The following is a 16,012-nucleotide window of genomic DNA, read 5'->3' as shown; positions in this document are numbered from 1 at the left end:
TGGTGGTACTGCTGAAAAGGATCTGGGGTTACAGAGAATCTCCAACTGAACGTGAATGAACAGTATGATGGAGGAGGGAGGGAAGGAGAAAGGGGGAGAGGGAGAGGGAGAGAGGGGGAGAGGGGGAGGGGGAGGGAGGGAGGGAGAGAGAGACTAATATTCTGAGGTGTAGAGTACGAAGCAACTTTCCCTCTCTGTGTGGCACTGTGAGGGCTTCAGCTGGAGTACTGTATCCAGTTCTTCCTGCCTCTGTTGAGGAAGACTAAGGAGGGACCTGTTCACAGTCTTTAAATTAGGGATGTTAAATATTGGTTAATTGAATATCCAATTAAACACACAAATTCTTATCCATTAGTCGACTATTCTATAGTCCCTAGGCAGCTCCTGTCTGGGAAGGGGGGGCCGGGAATCTGAGCTCCCAGACCTGGCATGAGCCAGGCTGCTGCCTGCTTGGCTGTTAATACACTTTAAATGGAGAACCGCTGCAGTGGTAGGTCCAGGACCCAGTGCAAACTGGGACTGAGCTGCGCTGTTGGCCAGCCTGCTAAAAAAAAAAAGTACTGACAAAGGTTGGGGGGAAATGTGTGTAGCCTATAGCATTAACCTATAAGCTTTTGCTAATCGGTTTGTTGACTAAACTATTACATCCCTCTTTTAAATATGTGCAGGTCTGTTCTAGAGAACAGAGAGCAAAGGTGGAAGTAAGCCGGTACACCCTGATGCCATGTACCGGTAAGACTGGCCGGTTTGGGGCAGGCTTTGGATGCTGCCAGCAGCCTAGGCCACATGATCCTGGCACATCCATGCTCTAGCATTGGTACTTGGGCAGCGTGGTTCCCACCACCAGCAATCCAGTAGCCAGGCAGTGTGGTCCCTGCCACCTAGTGTTCATGTGGCTTGGCAGCACGGTCCTTGCTGCCCCAGGGATCTAGCAGCTGGGCAGCATGGTGGCCACACGCCCAGCCGCAAGTCCCCTCCTCCCCCCCCCCCCACACCCCTGCCCTGACTCCTGCACCTCCCACACCTGTCAGCCTCCCACCGCTACCTGGACTCCTGCACCCTCCACCTGCTGCCTTGAACCCCTACACCTTCCAACCCCCTGCCCTGACTGTCGCGGCTCTTGTACGATTCAAAGGGACAGAGGTGGCATGGGTTCCCCTTGGTGCCTCCCCCTTTGAAATGTACAAGAGCTACAGGTGACTCGTACATTTCAAGGGGAGAGGAGCAGCAATTGGGACCTGTGTGTCCAATCCCTACTCGTGCTGTTTACCTCCTGCCCTCTGCCTCCTGTCCCCTTGCAGAGATGGTTCTGGGGAAGTGACTGGTCGAGTTGCTACCTGATTGCTTATTGGGTAGTCAACTAATCACTTCCATCCCTAATTGCAACCCTCACACTCTGACCACCCCCTAAGGGAAGGCTGCAATAGGTCAGTACCTGTAAGAAATTGACATTACTTTCACCACAACAATAAATTATTCTCCATGTCCGCTGAAGGCACAATAAGAAATAATGGGCTTAATCTGCAGCAAGGAAGATTTAGGTTAGATATTAGGAAAGGTATTGTAACCATAAAGATAGTTAATCTGTGGAATAGGCATCCAAGGGATGTGATGGAGATTCCACAACTGGAGTTTTTTAATAAGTGGTTAGACACTCACCTGCAAGGGGTGGTCTAGATCAGGGGTCTCCAGCCTTTTTAACCACAAGATCACTCTTTTAGTGTAAATGCAGTGTAAGATCTACCTCAAACCCAAACACCCTTGCCCCGTTTCCTTCCCAGCTCTTCTCTGAGGCGTCACCTCTGCTACACCCTTTCTCCGAGGCCTCACTCTGCTCACTCCATCCTCCTCCTTCCCCCAGCCTCACTCACTTGCGCCAGGCTGGGGTAGGAGATTAGGGTGCAGGCTCTGGTTGAGAGTGTGGGAGGGGCTTAGCCCAGGGTGGAGGAGTGGGATCCAGGAGGGGTTTCAGGGTGCAAGCTCTAGGAAGGAGTTTGGGGGCAGGAGGAGGTTCAGGGCAGGTTCTGAGACTGCTTCCGGGTGGTGGAGCAGTGGGGTTAAGGCGGCTCACTCCTGAAAGCAGCTGACATGTACCAGCAATGGCTCTGTTGCACCAGGTGCTGCCCCTCATCTACAGGCACCGAGCCCACAGGTTCTACTGGCCACGGTTCCCCATTACTGATCAATGGAGCTGCAGGAACGGTGTCTGCAGGCAAGGACAGCATGTGGAGCCCCCCTGCTCTGCCTTTCTCAGGGGCCGCAGGGACACGCCAGCCACCTCCCGGAGCAGCATTTACCAGAGGGAGAATGACTCCAGTTAAGCATGTGAGCACTCACTACTCCAAGAATTACATGGAAGCATAAGAGAGAACTGAAAATGCTGAAATGCACAGACCAGTCAAACCCCCCAAGCAGTACAAGATGGAACAGCAGCCGCCCGTGTGTGTGGAGTCGGAGATGAGAGAGGAGGACAGTGTGCCTGTTGGTGAGAATGGCAGATGCTGTGTGTGACAAACAATTGCTAAGCTCCCTCCGTCACCTTCTCTGTGTGGAGCTAGCGTACAGAAATGGGGGTGGGAGGGACACCCTGACATCAGCACCTCCCCTTTTCCTTCCCACACCTTCACAGCAAGCAGGAGGCTCCCAGGGGGTAGCTCCAAGGCAGAGAGCAAGAGCAACATGACTGGAGATGGGGAGGGGTAACTGAAGTGCCAGCTTTTGATAGCTTCCAGGCCAAACCAATCAGGATCACCAAGATCTATTGGTTGATCCCAATCTACTGGTTGGTGACCACTGCTCTAGATTTATTTCCTCCTCCCTCAGCAGGGAGGAATGAACTAACAACGGGCCTGTTGAGGTCCCTTTCAGCCCTATACATTTGTGACCCAGTGTAGCCTGCAAACAGTCACTGCCATCACTGCTCATCTTAGTACTACCCTTTTACCCAGTATGCCAAGGAAGACTCCAGACCAGATCCACATCCACATATCTAGGGCTGCTGGCTCAAACCAGATATGTCAGTTTTCTCTCCGCGTTTCCCAGAAACTCACCTACTCCACACAGATCAAACCCCTGGAAACAAACCAGGCTATTAGGAGCAATACACTGGCAACAGCAGTGTCTGTGTGGGGGCACATGAGAGACTGAGAGTGGGGAAACAGCACCAAAGGCAGAGGCTGGGGTAGAGATAAGGAAGTTGAGCCTCAAGGGAGAAAACAGGTTGCTCTGATTCTAATGCTCCAAACAGTTATCCGCCACTATCTTTGGCTTTCTTTTGTGGCTCTGGGTGCAGATACCAGTTCTGTATCTACTCAGGGCTCTCGTTATTTGTTCCAGATAGTTATTTGCTTAAGAAAGGGTACTAAGAAGATGATTGCCCAGCATGAAAGGTCTGACTTCAGCACAGCAACTAGATGATTTCCTGCATAGAGAATCAACCCAGGAAATAGCTGGAGTGAGCAGCTGAGGCAGGCTCTGGCCAAAATAGATATAACCTATTCCCAGGGTTCAAAGGTAGCCAGCCATGTTAGTTTGTTAATTTTATTATGACATAAGATTTCATAGGTTTCAGCTCACTTTACCAGATGCATGAAGGTGGGAAAAAGCAACAGATAGTAGGAGTACAGAGTAGGAATGTTCAAGAGTACTTATTTTTGTAAACATGTAACTGCTGAAATGTTCAGTGGTTACACGTTTACACTGGGGAAGGTAGGCTGGAGCTGGCGAGCACTGGCTCCCACCTCCTCCTCCACCCCACTACTTCTGTGGGAAGCAGCGGTGGGGTAGGGAGCTCTGCTGGAGCCAGCTTAAAAGCAGATTGTACATGTGCCCCATGCACCGACTTCCAACTCTGCCCCATCCTCTCCACTGATTCTGATAGAGGCCTTAGAGGGATGTGTGCATAACCATGCAGGTTAATCAGTGAACCCAGGCTTATCAGTTAACCGTGTACATGATTACACACTAACATACTAAAGAATTCCTGCTCAGCAGTGTCACGGTGCAGCCTGATTTTGCTTGAGGATGGCAACTTTCAAGTCTGTAACTGTATGTCCAGGGAGGTTAAGATATTCTCCCCCTGGTGTTTGTCACCATTCTCGTTTTCTGATTTGTGTCTCTTTATTTGTTGTGCAGAGACAGTCTGGTTTGTCAAATGTTCATGGCACTTGATAGCGCACATCAAGTTAGTACCTGTGCAGGTAAATGAGCCTTTGGTATGTCTGATGTGTTTAGGTCCTGTGATGGTGTTGCTAGGGAAGATGCGTGGACTGTGTTGGCAATGGGGTTTGTGGCAGTGCTTGGTTCCTGGATTAGTATGCTTGCTGTGGGGTGTATGGCTGGTGGGGAGTGCTGTTACAGGTTGGGGTGGATGTCTGAGAACTGGCCTGCTTTCCAGGGTCTGTGCGAGGGATTACACTGGACCTGTCAGCTTGGCTTAGGTACGCAACTCCAGCTACACAGAATATATAACTGGAGTTGGCTTACTATAAGCGAGCTTGGCGCTGTCCCGACAGTGGGAGGCTGACAGGAGTAAACACTCCCATTGGCTTCCCTTACTCCTCGCAAAAGCAGGAGCAGCAGACACTGGCAGGGACACCATCTGAATTGGATTTAATGAGTCTTAACTAGACTCGCTGAATCAAGCTCTGGAAAATCGATTGCTGTAGCGGCGATCTTTCATTGAGTGTAGACAACTTTTTCAAGGGATTTCTCGACACATAAATTGGATAAATGCTGCAAAATATTTAGTGATCATAAGACTCTTTTTGGAGGCCCTACAGAGTGCTTGGTGCTAGATAGATAGGTTCCTTTCCTGGAGAGCTCACGTGAACAAGATGCTTCAGATTATCTTGGAATGCTGCCATGGCGTAGGGAAGGGGAGTTTAGATGTTCTGGGAACTGGGGAAACTTTTGGGATAGGGGGAGCCTATAAAGGAAGGATGGGCTCCACCTAAACCAAAATGGCACCAGTTGATGGCACTTAAAATTAGAGGTCATAGAGCAGTTTTTAAACAAAGGACTGGGAAAAAGCTGACAGGTGCAGAGAAGCACATGGATGGGACTGACATTCCTTAGGAGAGGGTGTATATATAGTACAGAGGAGAGGATGGAAGACAAGATATGGGTAAGATCTGATGAGAAACAGTCAAATGAAAAAGAAACCCGTTCAATCAGTTTAGGTAATGGCAGACAGCTAAATAATGGCAAGTTTTTCAAGTGCTTGTATACAAAAGTCAGTAGCCTAAATAATAAAATAGGTGAACTAGAGTTTCTTGCATTGAGTAAGGTTATTGATAACAGGCATCACAGAAATTTGGTGGAATGAGGATGAACAATGGAACAGTCATACCAGAATACAAAATGTATCAGAAGGACAGAACAGGTCGTGCTGGTGGAGGATTAGCACTATACATGAAAGAAAACGGTAGATTCAAATAAAGTAAAAATCTTAAATGAACCAGACTCTTCCATAGAATCTCTATGGATAGTAGTAATTCCATGCTCTTATATGACTATAGCAGTAGGAATATATTACCGACCACCTGGCCAGGATGGTGACAGTGACTATGAAATGCCAAAGGTGATTAGTGAGGTTATAAAGATGATAAACTCAATGGGGGATTTCAGTTATCGCTATATTGACTGGGTACACATCACTTCAGGATGGGATGCAGAGAGAAAGTTTCTTGACACCTTAAATGATTGTTTCTTGGAGCAGCTAGTTCTGCAACTCACAAGGAGAGGCAATTCTTGATTTAGTCTTAACTGGAGCACAGGATCTGGTTCAAGAGGTGAATATAGCTGGACCGCTTGGAAATAGTGCCCATAATATAATAAAATTAAACATCCATTTGGTGGAAAAAACACCTAAACAGACCAACAGGGTGGCATAATTTCTGAAAGGTAACTACACAAAAAACAAGGAGGTTAGTTAAACAAATTCAAAGGTACAGTGCCAAAAGTAAAATTCCTGCAAGCTGCATGGAAATTTTACAAGGACGCCATAATATAAGCTTAATTTAAATGTATATCCCAAATTTAAAAAACACAGTAGGAGAACCAAAAAAGTGCCTTCGTGGCTTAAATAGCCAAGTAAATGAAGCAGTGAGAGAGCACTGTTTAAAAAGTAGAAGTTAAATCCTACTGAGGAAAATAAAGAGATCTTGGAGTCATTGTTGATAGTTGTTTGAAAACTTCCACTCACTTTGCAGCAGCAGTCAAAAAAGCAAACAGTGTTATGAATCATTTAAAAAAAGGGATAGAGAATAAGACAGAATATCTTATTCTCTCTCTAAAGCCGTGGTATGCGCACATCTTGAATACTGTGTACAGATGTTGTCACCTCATCTCAAAAAGATATCTTGGCATTGGAAAAAGTTCAGAAAAGGGCAACAAAAATGATGAGGTGGTTTAGAACAGGCATCACATGAAGAGATACAGGCAGTCCCCGGGTTACGTACAAGATAGGGACTGTAGGTTTGTTCAGTTGAATCTGTATGTAAGTCGGAACTGGCGTCAGCCGCTGCTGAAACTGATCAGTTTCAACCGCGGCTGAATCTAGATGCCAGTTCTGACTTACATACAGATTCAACTTAAGAAACCCAGGTATCCCCAAGTCAGCTGCTGCTAAAATTGATCAGCGGCTGATTCCAGGAAGCCTGGGGCAGAGCAACTCTGCCTTGGGCTTCCTGTAGTCAGCCACTGGTCAGTTTCAGCAGCGGCTGACTTGGGGACGCCTGGGGCAGAGCAGCTGGGGTGGTGCTGGGTTGCTCCAGTAGCGTGGCTCCTCAGCGCTACTGGAGCAACCCAGCAGCACCCCAGCTGCTCTGCCCCAGGCGTCCTGATTCAGCCGCTGCTGAAACTGACCAGCAGCGGCTGAATCAGATGCCTGGGGCAGAGCAGCTGGGGTGCTGCCGGGTTGGTCCAGAGCGGCGCTGCGGGGCCAACCCGGCAGCCCCCAGCTGCTCTACCTCAGGGGTAGGCAAGAAAAGCCTGGTCTGCTGGGGGGGGGCACTAGCTGCACACCCCCCCCAGCAGACCAGGGAGACGGGGAGCAAAGCCACGGAGCACGCCTGCAGCGGGACAGCCCAAGTGCGCCCGGGCTGTCCCGCTGTGGGTGTGCTCCAAGGCTTTGCTCCCCGTCTCCCTGCAGACCAGGGAGACGGGGAGCAGCTTTTCTCGCCCCGGAGGACGGGGGCGATGGACCGCGGCGCATCTGGGCGTCCGCCGCTCCCGTCCTCCGGGGCAAGAAAAGCCCCGTTCGTAACTGCGGATCCGACATAAGTCGGATCCGCGTAACTCGGGGACTGCCTGTATTAAAAACTCAGACATTTCAGTTTAAAAAAGAGGAGACGGGGAGAGGATATGATAGAATTCTCTAAAATCATGACTGGTATGGAGGAAGTAAATAAATAAAAGTCAAGTATTTGTTCCCATAACATAAGAACGAGGGGTCACCAAATGAAATTAATAGGTAGCAGGTTTAAAATAAACAAAAGGAAGTATTTCTTCATGCAACACACAGTCAACCTGTGGAACTCGCTGCTGGAGGATGTGGTGAAGGTCAGCACTTTAACAGGGTTTTAAAAAGATCTGGATAAATTCATGAAAGTTAGGTCCATCAGTACTTATTAGCCAGGAAGGAGAGGGATGGTGTCCCTAGCCTGTGTTTGTCAGAGGCTGGGGGGAATGGGTGACTGGGGAGGTATCACTATATGTTTGCCTGTTCTGTTCATTCCCTCTGGGGCACCTGCACTGGCCGCTGGCCGTAGACAGGACACTGGGCTAGATGAGGATTTAGTCTGACCCAGTGTGGCCCCTCTCATGTTCATGGTGAAAAAGCTCTGGAGAAGAAATGTTTGCTATGGCACTTTAGGCATTTGATTTGCTGAACAGAGTCTCTTCCAGGGATGGGAGTGAGAACAGTACCAGAGAGAGGCTGTTCTGGTAGTGGGTCCTGTGTACCTTAACCCAGCTCCAGAGCATGAAGCTCTGCTCCCCCTCCCTGCGGGCTGTCTGTGCTGAGAGGGCACTTCCCCCTCCCTGCGGGCTGTCTGTGCTGGGAGGGGGGCTTCCGCCTTTCCCCTCCCTGCGGGCTGTCTGTGCTGAGGGGATGCTTCCCTCCTCCCTGCGGGCTGTCTGTGCTGGGAGGGGGGCTTCCCCCTTGCCCTCCCTGCGGGCTGTCTGTGCTGAGGGCACTTTCCCCCATTGCTTCCCCCCATTTCTCCCTCTCATGGGCTGTCTGTGCTGGGGGGTGCTTTTCACAATGGGCTGTCTGTGCTGGTGGGGCACTTCCCCCCCACCCCTCCTCCCGCTTGGGCTGTCCGTGCTAGGGGATATTCCCCCACCCCCCCATGGGCTGTCTGCCCTGGCATGGGGGTACACACTTCCCCTTTCCACTCTGTGAGGAAGGGGAGTTTTTTTCCCCTGTCTGGATGACTCTGGTGTTGTCCTCAGTCTGCTTTCTCCTAGCCTTTGCTCCGCTCCGCTTTCTCCTCCCCTTTCACTTCTGGTTTCTGTGCTGTCAGAAGGAGGCTCCCTAGCCACTCTGCCTTACTTGGACACTTGCGGCGTGGGCCCTGCTGGCTTCTCACTTCTCCCTTTGTTCCTCAGCAGATGAGGCTGTGGCAGCCAGCGCAGAGCAGCCCTTGCTGATGCCCACATGAGGAAGCAGTGCCATTTAGTCCTCCTGGGACGCCGCAAAGCAATATGAAACCTGTTCATGAGAGAAGCCAGGAATGCCTTCCCCCAAAGAAACGAGACCTCCCTGTCACCAGCGAGGATGTGGGGAGGGTAGCCGGCTGCTCTACCAACCACACGCCGGTGAGCGATGCCCCCGAGTGGTGCAGGGGTGTCGTGGTGACTGGGCAGAGCCCGACACCGTTACGCTACGGCCTTGGCAGTGATGGTGCTGAAGCCGTAGCTGGCCTGACTGTGGATCAATATGGCATGCTGTACAAAGTGGCTGTGCCTCCAGCCACCTTCTCTCCCACTGGCCTCCACCCAGTTGTGAACATGAGTCCTCTGCCCCCGAGCTTTAATGTAACCTCTTCCCTGATCCAGCATCCAGGGATTCCATATCCTCCCATCCACTATGCTCAGATTCCCTCTACATCGCTGCAGTTCATAGGGTCCCACTACACAGTGCCCTATGCTGTCCCCCCCAGCTTCCTCCCTAGCCCTCTTCTATCCCCATCTGCCAGCCTCCCCACCTCCCATGTTCCCCGCTTTGTGCCATATGCCTCTCTCTTGGCAGAGGAAAGCCCTCCTTCCCCACAGACTACCTCTCCTGCCCACACTTTCAGCAAAGCTGCCTCTGCCCTCTCCCCTCCCGGCCACATGCAGCACCATGCTGGAGTCCAGCCGCTGGACATCACACAGAGCAGAGTTCCTGTCTATTACCAGATGTCTCGGCTCCCACCAGGCTATTCACCATACGAGGCCTCCGCTGTGGAGGGGAGCCCAGAGCCGCCTCTGCAAGAGAGTCCCCTGAGCTCAGAGGTTGCCTCTGCCAATGGGGGACAGGGACATCTGGAGCCCAGTGTGGTGAGGCGGACCAGTGAGGCATTGGCCTCTGCCAGCAATAAAGCTGCCGGCCCGCTGCCGGGGGCTGCAGTGCAGTGTGTGGTGGACGGGCAGCTCCTTTCTGGTTATCAGACTCGGAGGACAGAGGACTCTGTGCCGGCTCACAGAAACACGCCAGACACGGACTTGGAGGTGCAGAGAGTGGTTGGCGTGCTGGCGGCTCAGGATTATTCCATTCTGACCGCCCGGAGGAAGGATGGCCCGAGCCCCTTGAACCTCTGCCATACTGTCCCTGGTCAGCAGGGGGAGCCACGGGGCTTGCTGAGAGAGCCAGTGGAAACAGCTGAGAAAAGTCAGGCCAGGTGTCCATACGTGGTGGCCCCTGAGGAGCTAGGGAGAGACAGGCCGTTACCCAAAGGAATGGTGATAGCCAATGGCAGGCCAGTCTTGGTGCGTATTGGCTCTGAGCCCATCAGGTCTTCTGCTTCAGAACCCCTGATGAGCCAGAGTCCAGATGCACAGGCTTGCGGAAGCTCCCGGGGCAAGGACTCAGCCCCGTTGCAGCCCCCCAGCGCCTCAAATCTGCCCTCCCATTTCATGAAAGGAGCCATCATCCAGCTGGCCACAGGGGAGCTGAAGAGGGTGGAAGACCTGCAGACACAGGACTTTGTGCGGAGCGCGGAGGTGAGCGGGGGCCTGAAGATTGACTCCAGCACAGTGGTGGATATCCAGGAGAGCCAGTGGCCCGGGTTTGTCACCTTGCATTTTGTGGTTGGGGAGCAGCAGAGTAAAGTGAGCATTGACGTCCCCCCCGAGCATCCCTTCTTCGTGTATGGCCAGGGCTGGTCCTCTTGTAGCCCAGGGCGGGCCGCTCAGCTCTTTGCTCTGCCATGTCACAGGCTGCAGGTGGGTGATGTCTGCATATCAATCAGCTTGCAGAGCTTGAATGGCAGCTCGGTGTCTCAGGCTAACTGCCCTCTTGCAGGCCAGCTGGTGCCTGCCAGAGAGAGGCCTGAGAGAACAGTTCAGGGACCCAGAGAGCCGCCTCCATCTGACAGAGCCAGTGAGAGGAAGAATCAGACAGAAAGGGAGAGTGCAGCCCAAGTGTCCTGTGCCGAGTCCTCCCAGCCTGCCCCAGGGGCTCAGCACTGCTGGACAGCCCCAGGCTTCCAAAGATACAGTGTGCAGGGGGAGGAGTCTCGGCCCTCCCTGCTCCGCCCCTCTTTCATTCCACAGGAGGTCAAGCTGTCTATCGAAGGGCGCTCTAATGCAGGGAAGTGATCTCTGTGAGGCCATGACCTGGGACGTCACCTGTGAGTGAGCCTCACCTTTATCAGGTGGAAAATTTGCACAGACTGGGTGGTGGGTTCACCAGCGAGGCTGCTCTTTGCCATGTTGAGCTGGGTTTGCTCTAGTTGGTCACCAAGGAATCTAGAGGGCTCCAGTCCTCAGGGAGCAGCAGCAGTGAGCTAGGTAAGGATGTGGTGGTGAAGCGTGGCTCTAGACGCATTCCAGGGGTTGGAACTCAGTGCCTGAGTTTCCTGCAGGGCAGGGTCAGAGCATTCAGGATGAGTGGGGAAGCCAAAAAGGGCAGACCCCAAAAGCCACAGCTTAAGGTAGCAGATAAAATCTCTCAAGTTCTTATTCCTCTTTTCGTGGTGGGCAGGGGGGAGTTCCCACTGGGATTCAGGGGACACTGCTCCCAGCACCCCCTTTCTTCACACATGCACTTTAAAAGGTAACTTCTTCACAAATGGAGCTGTTTGTGAGGTGGGGGGAGATGCAGGTGCTGCTCTGGTGGCCTCTGCTTGATGTGTCTCCTCCACTGAATCCTATTGAGCTTTCTACTAGCAAAGCAGCTGTAGAAAATGAGACTGCCGTGAATACTAGAAATTGGAGCGGAAGGTCCTAGAGGATGGGTAGCAAGTATTGAACAGGGAACTGGGGAAGGGCCTATGGCAGCTTGGATGGGATATGAGTTGTAGTTAATTCTCATCTATACAGATACCTACATAACTATTTGTCACCAAAGCAAAGTTTAATTACAGCATGTCCTAGTGGGGTGATACTCAGACTGAAGCATGAGTATCTGTCAGCTCTTTGCAGCACATGATATTTAAAAAGTGTGATGTAATTATTAGCCAATCAGGATATTTTTACTGTACTAACCAATTGTAGAATACTTGGTCAGTCATTTTGCTGTGAGAGAAAACTATACAAGTATATTTTATACGCATACACACACACACACGCAGACATTTATGAAGAATAATATGAATAACGAATCAGTGAGTTCACACTAGAGTGGCTCTTTTGGGTAACATTGATCGCTAATTTAGCTCCTGGACTGCTGAGGTCTGAGTATCGCTCTCCTAGTTGCAATTGCTGTAATAAAGGTTATATGAAGACTACGTTTTAAAGTGTTCTTTGCATGGTTATAACTTGCTAAAATAATTTCCTTTTGGATTTAAACCTTCCATTCCCGGATTCAGCCTATATCTGAATTGTGGAGGTAGAGGGGAATGCTTTTAAGTTGTCCTTTAGACGTGGATGAAAGTATATTCTTCCACCTTGAAAATCCTGACACTTGCGTGCATCAGTAAATCAAAATCGGCTGAATGGTACCAGACAAATTTCCTGGTGGCTAATCCCTCCTTCCAGGGTAACTTGTTAACTATGACAATTATACACAATAGAAAAATGAGTGTGGAGGCATGATACGAAAGTTTCACTAAGTGTAGCATCTCTACTAATTGCAGGATGGTGGCAGGCATAGCGTGCTATATCTTTGGACAGCTTTGTAGGTGTTCTTTTACACTGGATGTTCTGGTGCTTCATTGTGGAGTTGCACTGAAATCGAGAGATGACTCTCTTAAAGGAGGGTGTGTGGAAGTATTTCGTATTTGACTCTGGTAGTAACACTCCGTCCACGTGAAGGTACTTGTACTCCTGTTAACTTGCTCACTCTGGGCATCGACAGCACAGGAAGAAACTGACTAGGCCAGCCAGGCAGTGAGAATAAGAGCACGTTCACTTTGGCACATCCAGACTTTTGTGTATTCATCATTGTATCCCAGCCAACAGCTGGTGTCCTGGGAACATGCCTGTGTGGGGGTTAGTGTGTACAAGGAGTGCATGCACCTCAGGCTGCTGGCTGGGTTCCTGATGCTTGTTTCACATCTTGCTTTCTCCTTTTTTCCTCAGTCTCCACCTTCCCAAGCATGGCTGCCTGCTGCTATTAGGTGCGATTTTTATACTGCCTCCCTGAATAGCGTGGGGTCACCTTCAGCTGCTGAACAGTCCCTACACCGTTCGTCTTCCTCCCCAGCAGTCACTGTTCTGCTGAGCCTGCTGTAGCCGTAGCCACTAACAGATCTGTGTCCACATTCCCCTGGACGTGCCCCCGAGCAAGTTGGCACTGGCACATGTGCACTTTGTGGAACTCGGCGAGGCAATAAGAAGGGTAGAGGCTCTGCAGAATGTTCCTTCACCTGGCATCTCTGCCCGTGTCCCTAGAACACCCCATGCCTGCCCTTGTGTCTCTCCCCAAGGCAAGCAGGTGCTTTCCCTGCCTTGCTCCTGAGTTGGGCTGATGTCCGGAAGGTGCCCTAGACCTGCGGCAGTGTAGCCTCACCCAAGACCCCCCAGAGCACAGATCCAAGCTGTCTTCCCTTTTCTCTGGGCCCTGGCTGTACAGGCTGCAGCTCCCTCTGACCAATATGCCTAAAACCAAAATAACACTTTCTTCCTGGGAAACTTTGGCTTCCCTTGGCAGCGGCAGAGAGGACCGGTGTTTGCACAGCACCTTTGGGCTGTGACACAGATGGGCCACTCCTCAGGTGCTGGGCTTCTCATCACACTTCTTCCCTGGCATTTCACTTACATGTCACCCTCTTGAGTCTCCTGCAGGAAAATCCTGGTGGTGACACTGGCTTGTCCCGAGTCGCCTGCATGTTGCATGTGGCCCAGGCCCCGTGGGCTGAGGTCAGAGGTACAGGAAATGCAAATGGGCTGGTGGTGTGCAGAGGGAGGCGATGTGAGCAGTGGAGCAGCTGTGTGTGTACTAAATACAGAAGCCCCTTTGGCCCTCTTGGATAGGGCTTTGAAGAGTGTGCTTCATGCACCCGTCTCCTTCGCTGTGCTCTGTCAGACGCCGACTCCTTCGAAGCCAACTACAGCCAGGCTAATCGGTTGGCTGTGGGGTGGACCATCTGTCCCACAGTTTGCTCTTCACCTTTTGCCACCTGACCACCAGTCTGTCCTGCCGCCTGCTGGCGTATCTCGGCCAAGCACAGCTGCCCTGAACGAAGCCAGTGACCTTTCTCAGTGCTTTCCTCTTCTGCCTAGTTCAGCAAGTCCAATCTACCTGGCACTCTTCTACCCTGGATCCTTATGCCCCATGGAGGCCACATCCCAAGGAGAGGACTAGCTAGGACACTGCACTTGCTCCGGAAGCAGGGAAGGGAAAGGGAACACGGGAGCTGCCTTGGCCCTGGCTGGTGAGGTGCCCGGACAGTCAGCAGTCTCTCCTCACTGGTTCTGGGCTGCCGGCGGGTTTCAGGAAAGTCTGGAGGTGGTAAGTGTGGGAGAAGCTGAGAGGAGTGCGTGTGGAGGAGCCCAGGGCAGAGCCTGCTGGGATTCTGTGGTTTGCAGGATGGGATGACCTGCACGAGGTTCCAGCCTGAGCTGTCTGCAGGGCTTCTGTCTTGGTGGGGGAAAGGGGGAGAGTTGCCAGAGCAATAAGGTGTTTCTGCTGTTACACTACAGAGGGAAGGAGAGCTGGTAGCCTCAGCCTCCCCTGGGTTCCTCAGGCACATCTTCCCTGCCGGGCTCACAGGGAAACTCTGGGAAGATTCCAGAATATGCAATAACGGGGCTCTGCAGCCAGCTGTTCCATCTCCTGACTCGGTCCAGGGGAGCGCTGCTCAGCAGAGACCAGGCTGGCTGCTAGGGTGTCCGCTGTTTCCCCAGGGGCAGGGGACAAGGTCTGAGTGACAACTCCCCGTACTCCCAGACTATGCAGAGGGGGCCCTGGCGACACAGGAGGGGTGCTGCAGAGGGAGCCCTTCCTAGCAGGGGCACTGGTGAAAAGCACTTTTCACATTGAGCGGTTGTTCCATTCCATCCCTTTCGTTCCCTGGTAGAGACGTACAAGTCCCACGCGCTTCACAGGGTTCTGTGTGCTAGGTGCAGCAGCGCTCGTCAGACTCTGTCTCTTGGCGGTGCAGGGCCTGGCATGGGAAGGGGGCTGCTCAGATGGCTCCGAAGCATGTTGTGTACAGGGCATGCTCTTGCTGCCAGGAATGTGTGCACGGAGGGCGCCCCCCCGGCCGCATTCAATATCTGTGCATAGTGAGGTGCAGCCCCTACAACCCTTGCCTTGCATGCTAGACACAGGGTATAACCCAGTTTGTTGCCATGTGCTTAGCACCTTACGGTCCAGGGCAGGACCGTGCGTACATTGGGCTTTGGGGTCTCCAAGTAGGGAAGTGCCACACTGGGGAAATGGGCTGGGCTGGCCCACAGCTAGGTAGTGTAGATAAGTACTCAACCCGCAGCTATAATCCCCAGTTATGTAATGGCTGTATTGACATGTAACCAGCTGCATTGTATCTAAAGCCTTAGAACTAGGCAGGTGCTCCCCTCCAGCCCTGTCCCATCTTTAACAAAGCATTAATAATTCGAAGGATAATCTCTATTTTGTTGTGCTTTTTTGTAACTGTTTGAAATAAATCAATTTGTACTGTATATTTGTACTCTTGGTGAGATCCTTTCCTGTTTTCCCCTTGGAAGTCTGTACTTGGCTACACACAGATTGTATTTTTATTGTTAATGCTCTTCTTATGAATATTGCATTTAACTCGTTGACTATGTAAACACAGTATATATCTATATATCTATATATAAACCAATAGCTTTTCCTTCTGTGTTTGCGCCTTGCTTCTCTGTGGCACCGATGCTTCTGTGCGCATTTGAGTGCAGGCGCCTCAGCTACGAGGTGATCTGGGAGCTGACAATGCAAGGGGAAGAGGCTGGAGCCAGCTGGTAAACATGGCTTACGATTAGCGTGTGTTCAGACCCTCTGCACCGTACACCCAGTTCCTGCAGCCATTCCTCTAGGCTAGCCCTGATCAGTGGCAATGCCATATGCACCGTGGGGCAGCAGGAATAACCCTAGTTGCCTCCAGTTCAGAACCAAATTAGCCAGGACGTTTACAGAGCATGTACACGCAGGCAGCAGCATGTTTTTCTAGTGGTGGTGCACATCTGTGTGTGCCTTGGTGAATATAGCAAACTTTATTCCTCACAGGGAGACAATACAGGACAAAATGGATCTGAGCGGGCCCAGAGAGGCAGGGTTTGCTCCTGGAGCAGTGACCTGCTGGGGCAAAGAAGTGTATCTCAACTGAAGGTAACAGTGTCACTCACAGGGCCATGGCCAAACAGAACAATGTATTCACTTCGCAACAGAGTCGATCAGGGCTAG

General features: G+C 51.5%; 1 protein-coding gene across 18 annotated transcripts in view; it reads left to right on the top strand.

Moving 5' to 3' along the window:
* The window catches only part of ATXN1L (ataxin 1 like), a 31,268-nt gene extending 15,822 nt beyond the window's left edge, over positions 1–15,446 (top strand). For 7 of the 18 annotated variants that reach the window (XM_075918217.2, XM_075918218.2, XM_075918212.2 and 4 more), the window contains one exon: positions 8,617–11,936. In XM_075918217.2, coding sequence (XP_075774332.2) covers positions 8,710–10,806 — 2,097 coding nt within the window. In that variant the 5' untranslated portion in view covers positions 8,617–8,709 and the 3' untranslated portion in view covers positions 10,807–11,936. Of the gene's footprint in view, positions 1–2,304; positions 2,326–4,134; positions 4,200–8,613; positions 11,937–12,729 lie in introns of those variants that run through there. The other 11 variants (XM_075918227.2, XM_075918214.2, XM_075918228.2 and 8 more) reach the window with 5 other exon arrangements.
* The last annotated feature ends 566 nt before the right edge of the window (positions 15,447–16,012 follow it).

This window comes from Pelodiscus sinensis, chromosome 12 (assembly GCF_052426305.1).
Source record: "Pelodiscus sinensis isolate ZL-2025 chromosome 12, ASM5242630v1, whole genome shotgun sequence".
NCBI lineage: Eukaryota > Metazoa > Chordata > Testudines > Trionychidae > Pelodiscus > Pelodiscus sinensis.
Note: the sequence above shows the minus strand (reverse complement) of the source record. Positions and strands in the feature narration are given on the sequence as shown.